General features: G+C 45.4%; 1 protein-coding gene across 2 annotated transcripts in view; it reads right to left on the minus strand.

The window, feature by feature from the left end:
* Positions 1-14,502: 14,502 nt before the first annotated feature.
* The window catches only part of LOC134346964 (arf-GAP domain and FG repeat-containing protein 1-like), a 129,355-nt gene continuing 120,228 nt past the window's right edge, over positions 14,503-23,629 (minus strand). For both annotated transcript variants that reach the window (XM_063048873.1, XM_063048872.1), the window contains 2 exons: positions 19,984-20,078; positions 14,503-18,303 (listed from right to left, as the gene is read on the minus strand). In XM_063048873.1, coding sequence (XP_062904943.1) covers positions 18,244-18,303; positions 19,984-20,078 — 155 coding nt within the window. In that variant the 3' untranslated portion in view covers positions 14,503-18,243. The remainder of the gene's footprint in view (positions 18,304-19,983; positions 20,079-23,629) is intronic.

Here is a 23,629-nt window from a genome sequence, read left to right on the forward strand (position 1 = left end):
ATTGATCAATTAACTTGTTTCAAGTAAAATGTCATTTTCTTAAGATTCAACCCCTGTAGTTTAAACCATAATATATTCTGAACTGTTCGTCATTTCAGCAAGGAAGTAGGGGGAGGTTGGGGTTAAATCATAATTTAAAGTTTGCAAAAGTGATTTTTAGAAGTAAAAAGGCTGTGGGAAGAGAGTGGACCAGTGGGACTAGTTTGGGGACTGATACAGGTCTGTGTCTGTGGGGAAGAGAGTGGGGCAGTGGGATTAGTTTGAGGACTGATTCAGGTCTGTCGGGAGGCAGTGGGGCAGTGGGATTAGTTTGGAGACTGATACAGGGCTGTGGGGAGAGAGTGGGACAGTGGGATTAGTTTGAGGACTGATTCAGGTCTGTGGGGAGAGAGTGGGGGCAGTGGGTTTAGTTTGGAGACTGATACAGGTCTGTGGGGAGAGAGTGGGGCAGTGGGATTAGTTTGGGGACTGATTCAGGTCTGTGGGGAGAGAGTGAGGCAGTGGGATTAGATTGGGGACTGATACGGGGCTGTTGGAAGAGAGTGGGGCAGTGGGATTAGTTTGAGGACATACAGGTCTGTGGGGAGAGAGTGAGACAGTGGGATTAGTTTGGGGACTGATACAGGGCTGTGGGAAGAGAGTGGGACAGTGGGATTAGTTTGGGGATTGATTCAGGTCTGGGGAGAGAGTGGGGCAGTGGGATTAGTTTGAGGACTGATTCAGGGCTGTTGGGGGAGCACAGGGCAGCGGGATTGGTACAAGGTAGCAATGGTGATGGATCAGTATATAGGAAGGAGATTGAAAATCTGGTGAGTGGTGCCACACCAACCTCTTACTCCATGTCAGCAAGACTAAGGAGCTGATTATTGCCTTCAGAAGGAGGAAACCAGAGGTCCATGAGCCAGTACTCATCGGAGGATCAGAGGTGGAGGGGGTCAGCAACTCTAAATTCCTCCATGTTATCATTTCAGGAGACTTGTCTTGGATCCTGCACATAAGTACCATTACAAAGAAAGCACTGCAGCACCTCTACTTCCTTGGAAGTCTTCAGAGATTCAGCATGACATCCAAAACTTTGACAAACTTCTGTAGAAGTGTAGTGGAGAGTATATTGACTGGCTGCATCACAGCCTGATCTGGAAACACCAATATCCTAGAATAGAAAATACTAAAAAAAAACATAGTAGATATGACCCAGTCCATCACACCTAACACCCTCCTCACTATTGAGCACATCATGAAATGCTGTTGCAGGAAAGCAGCATCTATCGTTAGAGACCCCCATCTCCCAGAATATGCTCTCTTCTCACCGCTGAAACAACACTGAACTATTCCCACAACCTTTGAGCTCACTTCTAAGGACTCTTCATCTCATGGTCTTGATATTTATTATGATTTCTTTCTTTTTGTATTTGCAGTTTTCCCCCTCTTTTGCACACTGGTTGTATACCCAGTTGGTGTGGTCTTTCATCGATTCTATTATGGTTATCTGATTGAGTATGCCCACAAGAAAATGAATTTCAGGGTTGTATATGGAGACATATATGTAATTTGATAATAAATTTACTTTGAACTTTGAGTGCTGTGAGGACAGAGCAGGGCAGTGGGGTAGACAGATACAGGACCACAGAGAGAGGGGGAATGCTTCTGGAATTAGTTTTGGGTTGACCCCAGAAATCACTAAGACTTCAGTCTCTGAATAACCTCTCGGTCAGGTTTCAAGCCAATAGTCGGGGCAAGAAGACCTAAACTCCATGGCCATTGAGCAATCAATTCAATCTACAGTAGTTTCCAAGATGTGATCTGGCAAGAAAAACAGAAAAGACTGGAAACGGTCAGTAGGTCAGGTAACCACTACGGAAAGAGGAAGTTTTACTTATAACATAGAACAGTACAATACAAGCCCTTCAGACACAATGTTGTGTTAACCTTTCAACTTGATTCATGATCAGTCTAACCCTTCCCTCCATTTTTCTTTCATTCATATGCCTAACTAAGAGTCTCTTAAATTTTCCTGATAAATTAGCCTCCACCACCCCAGCAGTGTGTTCCAGGTACTTACCACTTCCTGTAAAAAAAAGCTACCTCTGACATTTTCCCTAAACTTTCCTCCAATCACATTAAACGGATGGCCACAAGACCATAAAGATATAGGAGCAGAATTAGGCTATTTGGCCTATCAAGTCTGTTCTGCCATTTCATTTTGTTGATCCATTTTTCCCTCAGCCCCAATCTCCTGCCTTCTCCCTGTATCCCTTCATGCCCTGACCAATCAACAATCTATCAACCTCTGCCTTAAGTATACATGAAAATTTAGCTCTCACACCTCTGTGGCAATGAATTCCACAGATTCACCACTCTCTGGCTAAAGAAATTCCTCATCTCCGTTCTAAAAGGACACCCCTCTATTCTGAGGCTGTGTCCTCTGGTATTTGCCACTGCCACCCTCTGAAACAAGCACTCATCTCATCTATGCTTCTTACAATCTTATAAAACATAACAGCACAGTACAAGCTCTTTGGCCCATGATATTGTGCTGAATTTTTAACCTATTCTAAGATCAATCTAACCCTTCCCTCCTACATAGCCCTCCCTTTCTCTATCATCCATGTGCCTATCTGAGAGTTTATTAAATGTCCTTAATGTCTCTACCATCACCCTTGGCAGAACATTCCACCCACCCAGCACTCTGTCTAAAGAACCTATCTCTGGTATACTCCCTATACTTTGTACATCTCTATCAAGTTGTCTCTCATTCTTTTTCTCTCCAAAGAGAAAATTTCTAGCCTGCTCAACCTTCCCTCAAGAGACATGTTCTCTAATCCAGGCAGCATCCTGGTAAATCTCCTCTGCATCCTCTCTAAAGCTTCCACATCCTTCCTATAATAAGGTGACAGAACTAAATACAAAGTGGTCTAACCAGGGTTTTATAGAGCTGCAGTTGAACTCAATCCCTCAGTTACTGAGGGCAACACAACTCTTATCAACTTGTGCGGCAACTTTGAAGGATCTATGGATGTGGTCCCCAAGATCCCTCTGTTCCTCCATACTGCTAAGAATCCTGCCAGCAACCATGCATTCTGCCTTCAAATTTGACTTTCCAAAATGAACTACGCCACACTTTTCTGGGTTGAACTCCATCTACTACTTCTCAGCTCAGCTCTGCATCCTATCAATGTCCTATTGCAAGCTACAACAATCCTCCACACTAGCCACAACTCCACCAACCTTTGTGTCATCTGCAAACCTAACCCACACATAATTTCTTAAAGTCATTTATAAAAATCACAAAGAGCAGGGGCCCCAGAAGAGATCCCTGTAGAATGCCACTGGTCACTGACCTCCAGGTAAAATACATTCCATCTACTGCCACCCTCTGTCTTTGATGGTTAAATCAACTTTCCCTGGATCCCATGCCTTTTGACTTTCTAAATAAGCCTACATGGGGAACCTTATCAAACGTCTTATTAAAATCCATATACACATCCACTGCTCTGCCTTCATCAATGTGCTTTATCACATCCTCGAAGAATTCAATCAGCCTCCTGAAGCATGACTTTCCCCCACAAAGACATGTTGACTATCCCTACTCAGACTATGCTAACCCAGATATTGAGTTTTCCAATTTTAGACAACAGTGGGCACCCCCTCCTTTCAATCCTCCAATATTCATCTTCTTTTATTCATTCCACTCACCCCCCCTCCCCGCATTACTATCATTCATATTCGTTCTCCCTCTTCTTCGTTCCATCCACCATGAACAGGCAGTTCATCCACAGGTTTCTCCACACCCTCCTCTCCACCTGGTTCTGGTTCCACCTGCCGTTCACCTCTCCTCCATTCTCACCTTTCTTACGTAGAATGCAGCACTGGTCACCCTATGTGATCTTGCTCAATCTGCATTGCTCTTTATCTACCACCTATTAGATGGACCTCTCCTTCCCAGTGTAAACTGTCCGTTATTTGCCTCTCCTCAGTCCAACAGTGGCTTTAGGCTCCTGTCCTGCATTCCCATACCAGTTCTGTTGACTGTATCTCCTCTCCACTCTTAACCCCGATGAAAGCTTTTGACCCAAAACATCAACTATTCCAACCATAGAGGCTACTTGGCCTGCCGAGTTCCTCCAGCAGATGCTGCAGAAAAAGACCTTCAAGCCCACCAGGTCCATGCTGATACTCTTCTCTGTCTACACTAAAGCCACATGCTTGCATCAGGTCAATATGGCTAATGTAACCCCACTTTTTAAAAAAGGAGGGAGAGAGAAACCGGGGAATTATAGGCCAGTTAGCCTAACGTCGGTGGTGGGGAAACTGCTGGAGTCAGTTATCAAGGATGTGATAACAGCACATTTGGAAAGCGGTGAAATGATCGGACAAAGTCAGCATGGATTTGTGAAAGGAAAATCATGTCTGACGAATCTCATAGAATTTTTTGAGGATGTAACTAGTAGAATGGATAGGGGAGAACCAGTGGATGTGATATATTTGGATTTTCAAAAGGCTTTTGACAAGGTCCCACACAGGAGATTAGTGTGCAAACTTAAAGCACACGGTATTGGGGGTAAGGTATTGGTGTGGGTGGAGAATTGGTTAGCAGACAGGAAGCAAAGAGTGGGAATAAACGGGACCTTTTCAGAATGGCAGGCGGTGACTAGTGGGGTACCGCAAGGCTCAGTGTTGGGACCCCAGTTGTTTACAATATATATTAATGACTTGGATGAGGGAATTAAATGCAGCATCTCCAAGTTTGCGGATGACACGAAGCTGGGTGGCAGTGTTAGCAGTGAGGAGGATGCTAAGAGGATGCAGGGTGACTTGGATAGGTTGGGTGAGTGGGCAAACTCATGGCAGATGCAATTTAATGTGGATAAATGTGAAGTTATCCACTTTGGTGGCAAAAATAGGAAAACAGATTATTATCTGAATGGTGGCCGATTAGGAAAAGGGGAGGTGCAACGAGACCTGGGTGTCATTATACACCAGTCATTGAAAGTGGGCATGCAGGTACAGCAGGCGGTGAAAAAGGCGAACGGTATGCTGGCATTTATAGCGAGAGGATTCGAGTACAGGAGCAGGGAGGTACTACTGCAGTTGTACAAGGCCTTGGTGAGACCACACCTGGAGTATTGTGTGCAGTTTTGGTCCCCTAATCTGAGGAAAGACATCTTTGCCATAGAGGGAGTACAAAGAAGGTTCACCAGATTGATTCCTGGGATGGCAGGTCTTTCATATGAAGAAAGACTGGATGAACTGGGCTTGTACTCGTTGGAATTTAGAAGATTGAGGGGGGATCTGATTGAAACGTATAAGATCCTAAAGGGATTGGACAGGCTAGATGCGGGAAGATTGTTCCCGATGTTGGGGAGGTCCAGAACGAGGGGTCACAGTTTGAGGATAGAGGGGAAGCCTTTTAGGACCGAGATTAGGAAAAACTTCTTCACACAGAGAGTGGTGAATCTGTGGAATTCTCTGCCACAGCAAACTGTTGAGGCCCGTTCATTGGCTATGTTTAAGAGGGAGTTAGATATGGCCCTTGTGGCTACAGGGGTCAGGGGATATGGAGGGAAGGCTGGGTTCTGAGTTGGATGATCAGCCATGATCATAATAAATGGCGGTGCAGGCTCAAAGGGCCGAATGGCCTACTCCTGCACCTATTTTCTATGTTTCTATGTTTAATATCCTTCTATATTTTCACTATACAAGTGTCCATCTGAATGTCTCTTCATTAGAGTACAGCACAGTACAGGCCCTTCAGCTCACAATGTGCCAACCTTCTAACCTTTTCCAAGATGAATGCACCCCTTCCCTCTGACATAGCCCTCCATTTTGCATTCATCCATGTGCCAATCTCTTAACGCATCGGTGGAATGACAGGCTAGATTCTGTGTGTCTGCACAGTACCGGGAATTATACCATCAATTTGCATGACGTGTCGTTCAGGGTCTTGGGCCATATGTTTTTTTTTCATGACTATACTTTTTTTTGCTTGCTATTTTGAATGTACTGTGTATGTTTTGTACCTTGACTCTAGAGGGACACCGGGTTTCATTCAGCTGTATCCATGTACAGTTGAATGATAGCTAAACTTGATTTGATTATTTTAAATTTGAATTTAAATGTGCCCAATGTATCTGCCCCTACCATCGAGCGGCAGCTGGACCATAGCCCTCCATACACCTCCCATCCATATACCTATTCAAACTTCTCTTAAATGTTGACATCGAGCTCACATGCACTGGCAATTTGTTCTACTCTCTCATGACCCCTGAATGAATAAGTTTCCCCTGTTGCCCTTTTCACCTTTCACCCTTTACCCATGACCTCTAGTTGTAGTCCCACCCAACCTCAGTGGAAAAAGCCTGCACTTACCCTATCTATACCCCTCATAATTTTCTATCAAATCTCCCCTCAATCTTCTACATTCTAAGGAATACAGTCCTAACCTATTCAATCTTTCCATATAACTCAGGTCCTCCAGACCTGGCAACGTCCTTGTAAATCTTCTCTGTACTCTTTCAACCTTATTTACATCTTTCCTATAGGTAGGTGACCAAAACTGCACATCAAACTATGCCTTCGCATAGTATTACCAATCTTGTCACTGCCTCAAGTTTTTTCTCTCCGGGAAAAAACAAGCACAGGGTATTCAATCTCTCCTCAAAGCTAAAGTCCTCTAGTCCAGGCAAAGTCCTGCGGATCTCCTCTGGACTCTCCAGCAGAGAAGTCATTTGGCCTGACTGATACATGCAGGGCAACAATTATACCCAAGAAGAGCATTGTGATCTGCCTTAACAACTATCATCCATCAGCACTCACATCTATAGTGATGAAATGGTTTGAGAGGTTGGTCACAGCCAGAATCAACACCTGTCTCAGGGAGGAATTGGATCCACTGCAATTTGCCTATTGCCACAACAGGTCTACTGCAGACACGATCTCAATGTCTCTCCATGTTGCCTTGAATCACCCACGTCAGGTTGCTGTTTATTGACTATAGCTTAGCATTTAACTCCATCAATCCTACAGCCCTGATCGAAACACTATAGAACCGAAGCTTCTGTACCTCCCTCTGCAACTGGATCCTCCACTTCCCAACCAGAAGACCACAATCTGTGTGGGTTGGAAATAACACCTCGACCTCACTATCAACACCGGTGCAGCACAAGCATGTGTGCTCAGCCTACTGCTCTACTCTCTCTGCAGCCATGACTGTGTGGGTAGGCATGGCTCAAATGGCATTTATTAATTTGCTGACAACGTTGGCAGAATTTCAGATGGTGACGGAAGGGCGTACAGGAGTGAGGTTTACTAGCTAGTTGAGTTGTGTTGCAACAACCTTGCACTCAACATGAGCAAGACCAAAGAACTGATTGTGGACTTTAGAAAGGGTAAGATGAGGGAATTCACACCAATCCTCATAGAGGGATCAGAAATGGAGAGAGTGAGCAATTTCAAGTTCCTGGCTGTCAATATCTCCGAGGACCTAACCTGGACCCAACATATCAATGCGGATATCAAGGCAAGACAGCAGCTATATTTCATTCTAGGTGTTTGACTAGATTTGGTGTGTCAACTAAAACACTCAAAAACTTCTGCAAATGTACCACAGAGAGCATTCTAACTGGCTGCATCACCGTCTGGTATGAGGGGTGGGGTGGTGGCTACTGCACAAGATCAAAGTAAGTTGCAGAAACTTGTAAGATTAGTCAGCTCCATCAAGGGTACTAGCCTCTGTAGTATCAAAGACACCTTCAAGGAGAGGTGATTTAGGAAGGCGGCGTGTAAGGATCCTCACCACCGAATGCCCTTTTCTCATTGTTACTGTCGGGTAGGAGGTTCAGGATCCTGAAGGCACACACACAGCGATCCAGGAACAGCTTCTTCCCCTCTGCCATGTAATTTCTAAATGGACATTGAACCCATAAACACTACCTCACTGCTTTTCTATTTGTTATTTTTTGCACTACTTATTTAAACTTAACTATGTAATAGTTTTTTTCTCTATATTTATTTATCATGTATTTCATTGTACTGCTGCTGTAAAGTTAAACTTCATTACAAATGTCAGTGATATCGAACCTTATTCTCAATCTGTCCCCTCCTAAACAACTGCTCAGGGAGTTGGCTATGAGGTGTTACAAGTGGTCTACAATCAACAGCATGATTGTTGTCTGCAACAGACACAAACGACACATTTTAAACAAGATTACCCAGGGTCAATACATCATTGAATATATTTATTGTTACCGCAGTGAGAAAAAAAATAAAAGTAATTTGTTCGAAAATAGGCAAAAGATACCAATCTTTCAACAATTGTTCCAGTAATTGAACTTGTTTATTACCCCAAAGGTAATACTTCATATAAGTTACATGCTTCTTTAAAAAAAAGTTTATATATATTGTATAGATTAAATCAAAGATTAAGCACAGAAGTTCCAAAGAAGTCTGTCCATTGGCGCAAGAAATTAACAATTTCAACAGAATAATTAACTGAAAATCTTTCCATTCATTTCTGTCCAATGCCCTCTATTTTTGGTTTGGGTGATTTACACTTTGTGCTCATCGAAAGGAAGGAATGTAGATGCTGCAGATAAAGAATTCTTTCTATTTCAAGAGCCCAGTAACACACACTCCCAGAGGGTGGGATACAAAGTGAATCTCCCTCTACACTGTCCCATCACACACTCCCGGGGTCAGACACAGAGTGAAGCTCCCTCTACACTGTCCCATCACACACTCCCAGGGTCAGATACAGAGTGAAGCTCCCTCTACACTGTCCCATCACACACTCCTAGGGTCAGACACAGAGTGAAGCTCCCTCTACACTGTCCCATCACACACTCCCAGGGTCAGATACAGAGTGAAGCTCCCTCTACACTGTCCCATCACACACTCCCAGGGTCAGACACAGAGTGAAGCTTCCTCTACACTGTCCCATCACACACTCCCAGGGTCAGTCACAGAGTGAAGCTCCCTCTACACTGTCCCATCACACACTCCCAGGGTCAGACACAGAGTGAAGCTCCCTCTACACTGTCCCATCACACACTCCCAGGGTCAGATACAGAGTGAAGCTCCCTCTACACCGTCCCATCACACACTCCCAGGGTCAGACACAGAGTGAAGCTTCCTCTACACCGTCCCATCACACACTCCCAGGGTCAGTCACAGAGTGAAGCTCCCTCTACACCGTCCCATCACACACTCCCAGGGTCAGACACAGTGTGAAGCTCCCTCTATACTATCCCATCACACACTCCCAGGGTCAGACAAAGAGTGAAGCTCCCTCTACACTGTCCCATCACACACTCCCAGGGTCAGACACAGAGTGAAACTCCCTCTACACTGTCCCATCACACACTCCCAGGGTCAGACACAGAGTGAAGCTCCCCCTACACTGTCCCATCACACACTCCCAGGGTCAGACACAGAGTGAAGCTCCCTCTACACTGTCCCATCACACACTCCCAGGGCAGGGACAGCTCAAGTAAGAGGCAGTGGAAAGCATGAACTGGCATGCCGTTGAACGTATGTCTCTCCCAATAAGGCTCACACTTGGGATCATTCTGTGTGCAGTTGAGCCAAACCACCACTAGAACCTGGTACTCTGTACACCTCCACTGTCCCAGCCTTAAGTATAGGATGAAATACAGTGAGAATGTGGAGAGATTGCACACATCTTTACCACATCATTCAGCATGCCCAATAGAACTTCTATCAGGAACCTTTTGAAGAGCCACCACTATTTCAAATATAGGGCAATGATTTTCTGCACAGAACGGTCATACAATGTTGATTATTAAATACCAACATCAGTACATTATAGAAGCAGTTCAGATTTTTTCAGAACACTCTGAGGTAATTTCAATCCTCCTGAAATGGTGGGTGTTTGTCTCATCCCACACTCCCAGGGTTAAACACAGAGTGATAAACAAGACCGTGGGATTCAGCTTCAATTTTCATGGAAGATTCCAGTGACAGGGGAGCACTCTTTCAGGATGCTTCCATTTATGGGCATTGGTCTGGCTAATGTACATGCCTTTGGAATGGGAACTGATCACAAAATGTGACCGGTGCACCTTAGCAACAATCTGGCATCGTGTGCAAATGTTCTTCGGCACTGATTCTCTAGAGTAATTTGGAAAGGAAAAACGCATTTCTGAAGTATACACATTCCCTCTTGCAAGACCATAAGATATAAGTGCAGAATTAAGCCATTTTCCCCTCTCAGCCCCAATCTCTTGCCTTCTCCTTGCAGTCCTTCATGTCCTAATGAAGAATCTATCAACCTCCGCCTAAAATACACCCAATGACTTGACCTCCAAAGCCACCTGTGGCAACAAATTCTACAGATTCACCACACTCTGGCTAAAGAAATTCTCTCTCATTTCCGTTGTAAAAGAACATTTCTCTATTCTGAGGCTGTCTTACAGGAAACATCTTCTCCACCTCCGCACTATGGAGGCCTTTCAACATTTGATAGGTTTCAGTGAGGTCACACCTCATTCTTCTGAATTCCAGTGAGTAGAGGTCCAGAGCCATCAAACGCTCATGTGATAAGCCTTTCAATCCCAATATCATTTTCATGAAGCTCCTTTTTTCCAAAATTGAAAGCTTAGAGGACATAGTTTTAATGTTAGAAGTGAAAGGTTCATTTTGATCTAAGGTGCCTTTATTTTTATATACAGTGGGTAGTAGGTATATGGAAGCAGGAAGTGATTGAGGCTGATGCATTATATATTTAAATGGTTGTGGATGACAAAGGTTTGGAGGGATATGGGCCAAACATGCTCAGAATAAGGACTAACCTGAATATATGTCTCAGAGTGCATGGACAAGTGAGGGCCAGAGGGATTTTCTCTGTGCTGTTATCCACTCCCATCCAATGACACAAAGCTCGAATATTTGTCTTTTATATGTACCTCCATCTCACACCAGAAGTAAGCAAGACCTCCAGTTCAAGGACAGATCTCAAAACCACCCCCCATTATGAAGCAGGGGTGGATTACTGTCAAATTTGTCTTGCATATTTTAGAGCCATTTATCCTATCTCTGTCTGCAAGATACAATGGTTGCTTGAGGAACTTTGGTTGCAAGACGGTTCAACAAGAAATTGGAGGTTGTGCAGGCAATCCTCAGATAGATCTTCCAGTAAGAAGAGTAAGTTCACTAAAAGTATGATGGAAGCCCATGTTATTCATTGCTTATGCGAAAGCAATCTTAGATGGGGCGGCAGGGTAGCATAGTTACCATGTGGTTAGCACAACGCTTTATGGTACCAGGTTCAACCCCCACTGCTCCCTGCAAGAAGTTTGTATGTTTTCCCAGTGACCACATGGGTTTCCTCCGGGTGCTCTGGTTTCCTCCCACAGTTCAAAGATGTACTGGTTGGTAGGTTAATTAGTCATTGTAAATTGTCTCATGATTAGGCTCAGATTAAATCGGGGGATTTCTGGGCAGCATGGCACAGAAGACCAGAAGGGCACATTCTGTGCTGTATCTCAATCATTCATTCAATCAATAAATTAATCTTTATCCCAAATAAAAATGTGTGTTTTTACTGCGTCCCTACACAGTGGAAATAACTGGATGTTAAGCTGAGGGAAAGAGGTTGAAGCTTGAGAAGCACACAGAGTGGAGAGGAGGGGTAAGTGGAGGAAGCTGCACAGAAGCCTGGTGGCTGGAAATAGGAGTGGGGAATGAGAAGAGGAAACAGGACAGCATATAGACACAAAGGGATAAAGGATCCATAATGAAACACCAACAAAGGTAGGGGTAAATCTAATGAGTGGCAGGAGGAGGAGAAAATATCCCAGCTATGATTGATTGTACACTGTAGCACTTACTGCTGTGGCTAACATCAGAGTAACAGTTTTAAAATTTTATTCAGCCATACAGTGCAGAGTAGGCACTCCAGCAACTCATGACAACCATGCTTTAACCCTAACCTAATCACAGGACAATTTAGTGCCCAATCAACCTTGCCAGTACAGCTTTGGACTGTGAGAGCACCCGGGGGAAATCCATGCATACCACAGGGAGAAAGTACAAACTTTATTACAGAGGACATTGGAATTGTACTCCAAACTCCAACACACCGAGCTGCAATAGTGTCACGCTAACCACTACATTAGGGTGGCGCCTAATAATCCTTAACATCTGTTCCAAACTTACAAGTCCCAGCATTGGTGAAACCACACGAAGTATTATGTGCAGTTCTACTCAATGGCTATAAGAAGGGTTTGATTATGCTAGAGATGGTGCAGAACAGGACATTGATCGGACTGGAATGGCTTCAGCTACAAGGATAGACAAGACTTGCTTCCATTAAAGTGAAGCTGAAGGAATGGCCCTACAGAGGTTCATAAAATTGAGGGTCATAGATCAGGTAGATCGTCACAGTCTTTTACCCAGGGTCAGGGAGTCTAAAACAGGAGGGCACAAATTTAAAGCTAGAAGAGTGAAATTTATTTTGAGATACAGAAGAGTCCCTTCAAGCTGTGTCACCCAGCAACCCCTGGTCTCCTGACAGGAGCATAAGATAGCACACCATCTATGGGACCTCCTGACCCATCTAAGGCAATAGAGAATTTTCCCCTGGGGTACTGTAATCTCTCACTGCAGGGGTTCCCAACTTTTTTTATGCCATGGAACCCTACCCTTAACCGAGAGGTGTGTGGACTTCAGGTTGGGAACCCCTGCCTTACTGGACTCTGGGTTTATTACTGTACTTTTGCATCCCACTGATGGGGCGGGGGGGGGGGGTTGAAAAGGAAGAAGCAATGTCGCCACACTCTGGCCATTGGAAATGTAGGTCAGGCTCATTAGCTTTCCACCCATATCACCAACATCCCATTATCTGAGCAAGCTGGTAGACGACACAGGGCACCCACCTTATTGTCAGCCAATGTGGGCAGCCTTGTTATGGTGCTGCCCACATCCCACACCACTGCTTACCCAACTGCCCTCACCTGTAAACTGGCAACACAAGACTGCAGATGCTGGAATCTGGAGCATAAAAAAACAGGCAGCTGGAGGAAGTTTTGGCTTTGGTCACCTACCTACAGGAAAGATGCAAACAAAGCTGGTAGAGTACAGAGAAAATTTACAAGGATGTTGCTGGATCTGGAGGACCTGAGCTATAAGGAAAGATTGAATAGGTTAGGACAGTATTCTTTAAAACATAGAAGGTCGAGAGGAAATTTGATAGCAGTATACAAAATTATGACCGTTATAGATAGGGTAAATACAAGCAGGCCTTTTCCCACTGAGGTTGGGTGAGAGTACAATTAGAGGTCATGAGTTAAGGGTGAAAAGTGAAAAGTTTAAGGAGGCCACGAGGGGAAACTTCTTCACTCAGAGGGTCGTGAGAGTGTGGAACGAGCTGCCAGCACAAGTGGTGCACGCGAGCACGATTTCAATATTTAAGAGAGTTTGGATGTGTACATCGATGGAAGGGGTATGGAGGGCTATGGTCCCAGAGCAGATTGATGGGAAGAGGCAGGTTAAATGGTTTTGGCATAGACTAGATGGGCCGAAGGGCCCTTTTATGCGCTGTACTTTTCTATGACTCTATGAACTCAGTAGGTCAGGCTGTATCTGGGGAGGGAAATGGACAATCAACATTTTGAGGCAAGACCTTTCAACTAGACTGGAAGAGTAGAGGGAAGAATAGACAGTCTAAAGAGATGAAGGGAAGTTGTGGAGACAGAGCTGTTTAATTACCCTTTATCTTTCAATCCAGTTGAAGGGTGTCTACCCAATATGTTGACTCAAGAGATTCCGCAGATGTTGGAAATTTTGAGCAAGGCATACAATATTCTGGAGGAACTCAACAGTTCAGGCAGCATCTATGGGGGGGAATAAACAGTCAGCACTTCCGTCTGAGGCCTCTCAAAGTCCAATCCTACATCCCCATCATGAGAGGTGGAGATGGGTAATGCCGGTCAACAAGACTCCGGTGAAGCTGTATAGGCCAATCCCCTGTACAGTGGATGCAATGGATTGCAGAAGCTTTGATGAGCTCCAACCATACCATCGATCATGGGACGATGGAGATGGGAGGTAATTTATGGCCTGTGTTCCACTTAGGAGCTAAAGGCCCAAGTAAGTAATTTCTGTCTGAGATCCTTCATCAGGATGGAGGGTCTTGATGAAGGGTCTCAGCGTGAAATATTGACTGTATTTCCTGCCACAGTTGCTGCCTGGCCCACTGGATTCTTTCGGCAACTTGCCTTTTGCCCTGACCTGTAAGTGGCTCAGGATCAGGAAATCACAAGTACCAGCAGTGGTAGGATCAAGTCGTTCACAGTTTGGAGTTGAAAGCAGAGGGCAAAAAAGTGGGTGAGGAAATAATCCAGCAATCAGACGTGGATTGTTTCTACACTGTGACAGTTTTATACTGTGCATTATCTTGCAGACATCCATGAATGCCAAGCCCCACTCTCACTCTAATAATGACCAAGCAGCACCCAATACAAACAGGCCAGGTTTGAGATGCAGTTAGAGTGGGGGGGGAGGGGGCTGGGGTGGGGTGGGAGCTGAACAAAATGCACAAACTTGCACTATCCCTCCTGAGTCACGCACCATTTCATCTTAGACTTGCAACCCATCCCTTCAACGTCACCACAAAGAACCAAAAAGCCCATAACCACCACGTTAAACCCAGCAGCCAAACATCAGCCTTGACTGCAATGTCCATATCTGGAGATTAACCCTTTCCCTATCTCTCCAACATGGTCCTAACCTCTAGTTGTGACTGTTGGCATTAGACAAGAATATTTAGAATTGTTCTAAAATAGTTTGAATATTTCAGTATTCAACGTCTTTCTTTCATTCTTAAGAATATACATAAAAGGATTCAGCTTCAATTTTCATGGAAGATTCCATTAAATTTAGGAGGCGAAAAGTTATTATTCCACACAGCTTGCATGGATAGATCCCACCTTCCAAACTTTTGTAAAACAAAAATGGCTGCTTCTATCTCACTGCGTCCATGCCATACGACAAATGTAGTATTTATTGTGGAATGGGCCATAACTGTGATAATCAAGTGTGGTGGGAACTGTGACAAGACCCAGGTACCCATGGGTGGGCGTTGCAGGCTTCTTGTGACTCCAGGCCTGGTCTGTCTCCATGGCAATTAGGACAAAGCAAAACACAGGACAATAGTCACCATCTCCACAGAAGGTCGTGATCTCACAGAAGGACTGCATTAATAACTGCCACCTTTTCACTTGGAGGTCATTCTAAACAGTCTCTGTCAGGGTGTCCACGGGACCATTGTCTGGCTTCACGTCCAGGCACACTCGGTGGGAGATTTCTGCAAAAATATCCCCCTCCCTCCCTACATCCCTCTCAATGTTACTTTGATCCAGGGACGGGTTTTAATGACAAGCATCAAAATCATGGAATGCTTTCCACTGCATCAACAGTCCTGAGCAAGGCTTGGTTTGTGATGGAGCAGGACAACTGAAGGGCCACTGGGCCAGGACCTCCTGCCTTGTCCCATGACCACTGGGATGTCAGCGGCCCATGGACTGCATCAGAAATCTAGCCCTCCCCCAGAGGGTACCAAGGGGCAAAAGCCAAACCAGCTCAGGCTACGAACTAAGCGGCGCACTGGTGCACAGCAGGTAGAGCAGACTCGATGGGCCGAATGGCCAACTTCTGCTCCTTTGTCTTGTGGTCTTATATGGTTTCAGGGACGCAGACTTGATCTCGCCCTCCACTGGTATGTGTGTGTGTGTGTGTGTGTGTGTGTGTGTGTGTGTGTGTGTGTGTGTGTGTGTGTGTCATTTACATGCATTCCCTGTGACTGTTGGGGCTCCCCTGTATGATCTGTTTTCCCTCCCACTTCCCAAGAACGTGGAACGTGTGGGATGAGTAGGCTAATCGCACCCGCCCCCCGTGTGTATTGATGGACAAACCCAAGGAGGAATAATTTGCAAGGGCTAACAGGGGAATAGGAGCTGGCATGGCTCCCATGGGCTAAATGGTCTCCATCTGTGTTATAAGTATGCTATGATGGGAAGTTTTCAGACCCAAGTTTTGCCCTCAACAAGGGACAGCAAGTAGGACAAGGGGCTTAATGGTTTAGCAACCCTGAGCAGGCAGAGTGGCTGAAATTTCTCATCTCAACCACAGGCTTAAGTGAGTTCAAACAACCAAACACTGGGATGTAATGAAGGGGAGATTGCCTAGACCGCGAGATTCAGACACATGCACCGAGGAACTGTAACAGTAATAAATATAGTAGAGATAGGAAGGAAGCATTTTTGCTTTTAAATAAAAAGTGAAAAGAGTGGATGATAACCTTGTTTTTAAGACATGCTTTGCTGGGATTGATGTGAATCTTTACACTGTGGATGATCTGCCAATAGAGGGAATTGTAGCAATTGCCCGATTTAATGGCATCATACCCGTACTACATCAATGGGTGAACGAGAGAAGTGCACCCAGTCAGTCAGTGGCCGACAGAGGAGCCAGCCTGCACAGGGACTGGAGATATGACCAGAGTGTGTCTCAACAGTGAACCTGCTGAGTGACTCAGTCTTCTCATTTTCCTATCGGCAATGGACGTGCCAGATCAGGATGAAACACACACAACAAAAAACAAGAAAAAAATGAAGAGGCAAAAGGCAAACGTAAGGCCACCCACAAGCACATCTCCTGCTCTCTGCCCCAGCAGCACTGAGAAGCAAAGAAGAGCAGTGGACAAGGCATCGTCAGAGTAACGTTCCAGTGACAGCATTCTGCTCCATCAGAAGGAACTTCTTTACACTCACAATAATCCATCAGAACCTTTCTTGTCTGTTGGAACAGACAGGAAACAGCTTTTGCACCCTTATAAGGTGTGTGTGTGTGACAGTGCACGCGCGAGTGTCAGTGCGTGCGCAGGTGCCTATGCGCGTGCAAGTGTCTGTACACGTGTAAGTGTACACATGTAAGTGTCAGTGCGTGTGTCTATGTCCATGTATCCATGCCTATGCGCCTGAACCTGTGCATCTGCGCACGTGACACACAGACTTGGAGACTGAGCTGAATCAAGAGGATTGGTGCAACCTGCATCGATTGATGAACAAAATATATATTTTGAATGAACAGTAGAACACAGCAGAATTGGTGTAACAATTTTAAAAAATAAGAAGACACAGAAACAAGCCCGAGATTCTAATACAGCAGCCCACACTGAAGGGAAGAGAGTGCCCCTGGGGAAAAGTAATGATGCAAAGGGAAGGAGGGTAGGTGGGATTAAATATCTGAGGGGACTGTTTGGGGAGTGCGGATGGAAAAGGGGTGAGGGCAGGCAAAGGGTATTACAGCCTGCCTGTCCCCCCCACTGGGGACCAAATCAGCAGAGGGGTCAGGCAAGGTCCCTGTTTCTGCAGCCAAGAGAAATCATATCATTATTGCAGCAGATTCAAGATGGCTGGTAGATTCCCTCAGCTTTAAAGTAGAGAGCGAATACCTCTCCTACGAACCGCCGGCCAGGCACCCTCCCCATTGCTCGCTTATGAGTGAGAGGTTCCAGTTCCTTGGAAGAATGTCCTCCGAGGATTCTCAGAGATGTAATTTGCCCAGCTTCAAGAATGGATTGTCAAATAGCTACCCTGTCCCACTTTTGAAAGGGACCTCTTCACCCCCAGCCTACCCAAAAAACTGGCTCTAAACTGGGTGTATGGGAAGTGTCAAGCATAGGTTGTGCAGTACTGGTGTCTCGGGGGGGGGGGGGGAGGTGGTGGTGTTGTAATGGCCTGATATTAACGTATGTGCTAAAATAAAGGACAAAATGTCACTGGGATGATGGCTTAAATGACCCAGCCTGAGTTGAGTGCAGGGATTTTTCTCATCATCTGCCCCACAGCTACTTAACCCTTCCACTGCCTCATCTGCCTGCAATGTGAAAATCTCCCCTGCATAGATGGTGCCTGAGTGAGATGCAGCTTGCAACTATCTTGGCTCTCCACTCTCCCCCCTCCCCGCCCCTTTCCCTCGAGTGTCTAGAGCTGCGTCAAGAGACCCGAGATAGCCTGCGTTGGTATTTGGTTGCTAATACATTGAACGGCTACAATATAGAAATATTTCAACGCCTCCGTCTCCACCCTCAGGTTCTTCCCACCCACCCACCACCGAAGTATAGAAACGTGTGTGTACTGGCATCGCGTATGTTACAGCTGTTGGTTGACTCTTGTGGTTTAAGGCGATTCTGGAAGAGCCACATGCTGGAAGTACTACAGGTCACTATAAGAAGGGGTTGGTGGATGCGCTTCCTGCTGCAAACTGTCCAGGTGGGGCTCCGCTCTTCAGGAAGCAGAGAGAGAGAAAGAAAGAGAAAAAAATAGGAATTAGTCCATCTTGTTTATACTCTCCCCTCCCCAATCCATCCCAAGACTTCCTAGGACCCAGAGTTAGCCAAGTTCTCACAACTACTTCACTCAAGTGGCCACGGAGACTTTAGAATTCATTGGAACTGGGTCCATGTACACTCTCTGGCCACTTTATTTGGTACAGGAATGGAATCCAGTGTGGTGACCTGCTGCTCTAGCTCGTCCACTTCAAGGATCGATGTGTTGTGCGTTCAGAGATGCTCTTCTGCAGACCACTGTTGTAACGTGTGGTTATTTGAGTTACTGTCACCTCCCTGTCAGCTTGACCAGTCTGCCTTCTCCTCTGTCCTCTCTCAATGACAAGGTATTTCTGCACATTGGATGTTTTTTTATTTATCACACCATTCTCTGCAAACTCTAGAGACTGTTGTGCATGAAAATCCCAGGGGAACAGCAGTTTCTGTGATACTCAAACCATCCCATCTGATACCAACTATCATTCCATGGTCAAAGTCACTTAGATCACATTTTTTCTACATTTTAATGTTTGGTCTGAACAACGACTGAACATCTTGGCCATGTCAGCATACTTTTATGCATTGAGTTGCTGCCAGGATTGGCTGATTAGATTATTTGCATTAACGAGGTGTACGGATTGTACCTGATAAAGAGGCCACTGAGTGTAGATAAAGAACAAAGTCCCATATGTTGGCATTTATGGGGAAATCCAGCCAACCCTGAACAGAGTATTAACATCACCACGCTGTGTTTCAGTCCCCTGACTGAAGAAATGCATTTGCATTGTTTGGAATTTACTGGTCCATGAAGGGGATCTCTGCTGAGGGAAAGATCTCTACTGAGCCTATGCTCACTGCAGTCAGAGGTGACCTGACTGAGACAGGGTAGATGCCCAGGGGAATGTTTCCAGAACAAGAGATTATTCATTTAAAGTCAGGAGGAATTTCTTCCCTTGGGAAATTTTGAAAGTGTCTACTTCGCAGAGCCGTGCATGTTCATAGACAAAGATCATCAAGCAACTCAGCAGGGGAATATTATGGACCACCTCTTGTACTACTGAGGACTTGCCTCTCATTGTGTTTATACAGCACAATTGTTATTTTCTTCACTCTATGGTAATATGTTCTGTGTGTTGTCTGAACCCACTTGCCCGTGAAGCTGCTGAAAACAAATTTTTCTTTGTACCTGCCCTTTGCCTTATGTATGCACATGGGGGCTTTGGAAAATGGCCAAAATAAGATCAGCTCTGATACCGAAAGTCAGTGCTGTGCTGAAGGGTCAGGTGTGCTCCTGTTATTACACTTAGGGTAGATGCTTTGATGACTCTTTCCTGGCAGATGGTGAGAAGGGAAACAAATCACCCAGCTTCCTGCAGAATCCCTCCAAACAAGTAGTCACTTCCAAAGGCATTCACGGTCACAAGAGCAGCTGACAGTGGGTCAACAGGGTCTCTCATCACAAACCCAGTACTCTTCAGGGTCGCTGTCATTTCCCTGCCCTGTCATTTAAATCCAATTTTACTCGACTGCCAATGTGCTGGCTCAGTGCCGCTTCCGCTGTACTGCGCACCGGGCCCACTCTCTTGGAGAAGGCGCGCACTTTGCCGCTACACCGGGATGGTCGGCAGGGCACATACCATGAATGGGTTGCTAGGTGCTCCACCTCCTTGAATCAACGGCCCCATTGGTCGCGCCATTACTTTGGGCTGCCCGAAGGCACCAAATCCAGCTCCTACACACACAGGACACAAAACATTCAGCAAAACCTACACTTAAGAGTCACAAATACAGCACTGAAACTGACCTTCAACCCAACTCATTAATACTGTCCAAGGTGCCAACCTAAGCTGGTACCCATGTGCCCGCATTTGGTCTGCATCCCTCTACACCAGGGGTTCCCAACCTTTTTTATGCCATTAACCAAGGGTTCTGCGGACACCAGGTAGGGAACACCTGCTAAACCTTTCCTATTCATGTACCTATCCAAATGTTGTTAACTAATTTCTTGAGAGATACAGTGTGGAATAGGCCCTTACAGCTGCACTGTGTAGCAATCCCACAATTTAATCAAAGCCTAATCACAGGGTAACTTGCAATGGCCAATTGATCTACTAACCGATACATCTTTCGATTGTGGGAGGAAGCTGGAGCACTGGGAGAAAACCCATGCATTGCATGAGGGGGATGTACAAGCTCCTCACAGAGATTGCTGGGACTAAACTCCTAATGCCTGAGCTGTAATAGCATTACACTAACCACTACACTACTGAGGTGTTCAACCTGGTTCAGCCAGCTCATGGTTACCCTAGTGTCCCGAATGGAGGCAAACTCTGATATGAAGTGGTCGCCCCCTCTATTTTGGGTCACCCCCCCCCCAAACAAAGAGAGGACCAAATAGAGCTCGAGTGCAAGTGGATGTTTGCTTCCGATGGAAAGACAGCCTCACTGCATGGAAAAGTCCTATGGAAAAAATTTGGAGCAATAGGCCAGGGAATTGCAGAGAGATAGGTCACTTTTTTAGTGTATATGGATTTCAGCAAGGCATTTGATAAGGTAGCCCATGCAAGGCTTATTGAGAAAGTAAGGAGGTATGGGATCCAGGGGGACATTGCTTTGTGGATTCAGAACTAGCTTGCCCACAGAAGGCAAAGCATGGTTGTAGATGGGTCATATTCTGCATGGAGGCCGGTGACCAGTGGTGTGTCTCAGGGACCTGTTCTGGGGCCCTTACTCTTCGTGCTTTTTATAAATGACCTAGATGAGGAAATGAAGGGGTGAATTTGTAAATTTACTGATGACACGAAGGTTGGAGGTGTTGTGGACAGTGTGGAGGGCTATCAGAGGTTACAGCGGGACACTGATAGGATGCAAAACTGGGCTGAGAAGTGGCAGATGGAATTCAATCCAGATAAGTGTGAGATGGTTCATTTTGGTAGGTCACATATGATGGCAGAATATAGCATTAATGGTAAGGATCTTGACAGTGTGGAGGATCAGAGGGATCTTGGGGCCCAAGTCCATAGGACACTCAAAAGCTGTTGCGCAGATTGACTCTGTGGTTAAGAAGGCATATGATGCATTGGCCTTCATCAACCGTGGGATTGAGTTTAAGAACTGAGAAGTAATGTTGCAGCTATACTGAATGGCAGTGCAGGTTCGAAGAGCCGAATGGCCTACTCCTGCACCCATTTTCTATGTTTTCTATGTTTATACAAGACCCTGGTCAGACCTCAATTGGAGTACTGTGCTCAGTTCTGGTCTCCTCACTATAGGAAGGACGTGGAATCCATAGAAGGGGTGCAGAGGAGATTTACAAAGATGCTGCCTGGATTGGGAAGCATGCCTTATGTGAACAGGTTGAGCAAACTCGGCCTTTTCTCCTTGGAGTGACGGAGGATGAGAGGTGACCTGATAGAGGTGTACAAAATAATGAGAGGCTTTGATCGTGTGGACTGTTAGAGGCTTTTTCCCAGGGCTGAAATGGCTAGCATGAGAAGGCATAGTTTTAAGGTGCTTGGAAGCAGGTACAAAGGAGATGTCAGAGGTGAGTTGTTTTTTAAAACGCAGAGAGTGGTGAGTGCATGGAATGGGCTGCCGTCAACGGTGGTGGAGGCAGAAATGATAGGGTCTTTTAAGAGACTCCTGGATGGGTACATGGAGCTTAGAAAAATAGAGGGCTATGGGTAAGTCCAGGTATTTCTAAGGTAAGGACATGTTTGGTACAGCTTTGCGGGCCGAAGGGCCTGTATTGTAGTGTAGGTTTTCTATGTTTCTTTGGATTGTTGGGAAGGGAAAGGTTCACTGGCTGCTGGAATCTCATTAAGGGTGGCAGAAATGGAAACTGGCAAGGGCGAGGCTCGCTCTGGGTGTAAGTTTTAAAAAAGCATGGAAAAGCAGCTGACAGCACTAATACAGGAGTTTGAGAATAGAAGAATGGGAAAATCCTTCACACAGCAAGTCGCAGGGTTATGGACCCATGCCCAGGGATATCAGGAAGCAGAAGCCAAGTAGATAATGGGATTACAGTGACCGACACCGAAGAACGGAAAAGTCAGACATGTATTGGTTGTATTGGCCTGCACTGTGTTTTCATTCTGGTAACGTGCGTCTATACAAACTGAAAACAGCAGTGGTAGTGCAACGAGGTTTGTCACCTTGTGGTTCATTATTTGCTGCTGCTAATTTTCAGATATACTGCTTCACATCTCAACTTACTTCTGCTTGACACCATGCTGCCTACGTGGCCTGCCCATCTCCTTCTTTAATCACCTGACCATTCTTTTTCTATAAGCTACAAACTATCTTCAATCTTTCTCTCAAATTTAAGACTAAATCATTAGTACTGACCACAAAAAGCAAGGCTCCAACTACTGCGACTTGTGGAATATCACTATTGACAGTCTGTTAGCTGCAAAACAAGCACTTATTAACCATTTTGGCATCTTCCCCCTTCCTTTTCAGTCCTGAAGAAGGGTCTTGGCCCAAAATGTTGGCTGTTTATCCATTTCTACGGATGCTGCCTGGCCTTCTGAGTTTCTCCAGCATTTTGTGTGTGTTATTCTAGATTTCCAGCATCTGCAGAATTTCTTGTGTGTTTGTTTATTAACAACTTGCCCTCATTGCTTCTTTCCAATCAGCCAATCGTAGATTCAATTTGCCATTCTCCCTTACATCTGATTTTTCTAATTGTTTTGACCAGCCTGCAATGTGGGCCTTATCAACAGCATTGCCATGTGGATAACATCAAATACACCACGCCATCAAACTTCCTTGCTATCTCATCCAAAAAAATTCAGTCAGTCATGATCTTCCCCTAACTAATCTCACCTGACTGGCCCTCACTAAATTTCACTTTTCCTAGTAAAGGTTTCCAGTCGCTCAGAACTGATTCCTGTAATCTGCTCACTACCAAACTTAAATTTATCTCTCACTGTCCAATTCATCCCTTCCTTCCGGGGCCACTCCTGCTGTCAGAGAGGATTCATCAATCATTATGTGCTGTGTCGCAGACACAGGTGATCAAGGTCCCATGACTATGATAGTTTTGGCTAATTTTTCCACAGAAGTGGTTTGTGATTGCTTTCTTCAGGGCAATGTCTTCACAAGACAGGTGACTCCAGCCATTATTAATACACTTCAGAGATTGTCTACCTCACGTCAGTGGTCACATAATCAGGACTGGTCATACAACCGTCCACCACCTACTCCCATGGCTTCACGTGACCCTGATCCGGGGTGGGGTAGGGGGCACCTAAGCAGGTGTGACAACTTGCCCAAAGGTGA

Source organism: Mobula hypostoma, chromosome 5 (assembly GCF_963921235.1).
Source record: "Mobula hypostoma chromosome 5, sMobHyp1.1, whole genome shotgun sequence".
Taxonomy (NCBI): Eukaryota; Metazoa; Chordata; class Chondrichthyes; order Myliobatiformes; family Myliobatidae; genus Mobula; species Mobula hypostoma.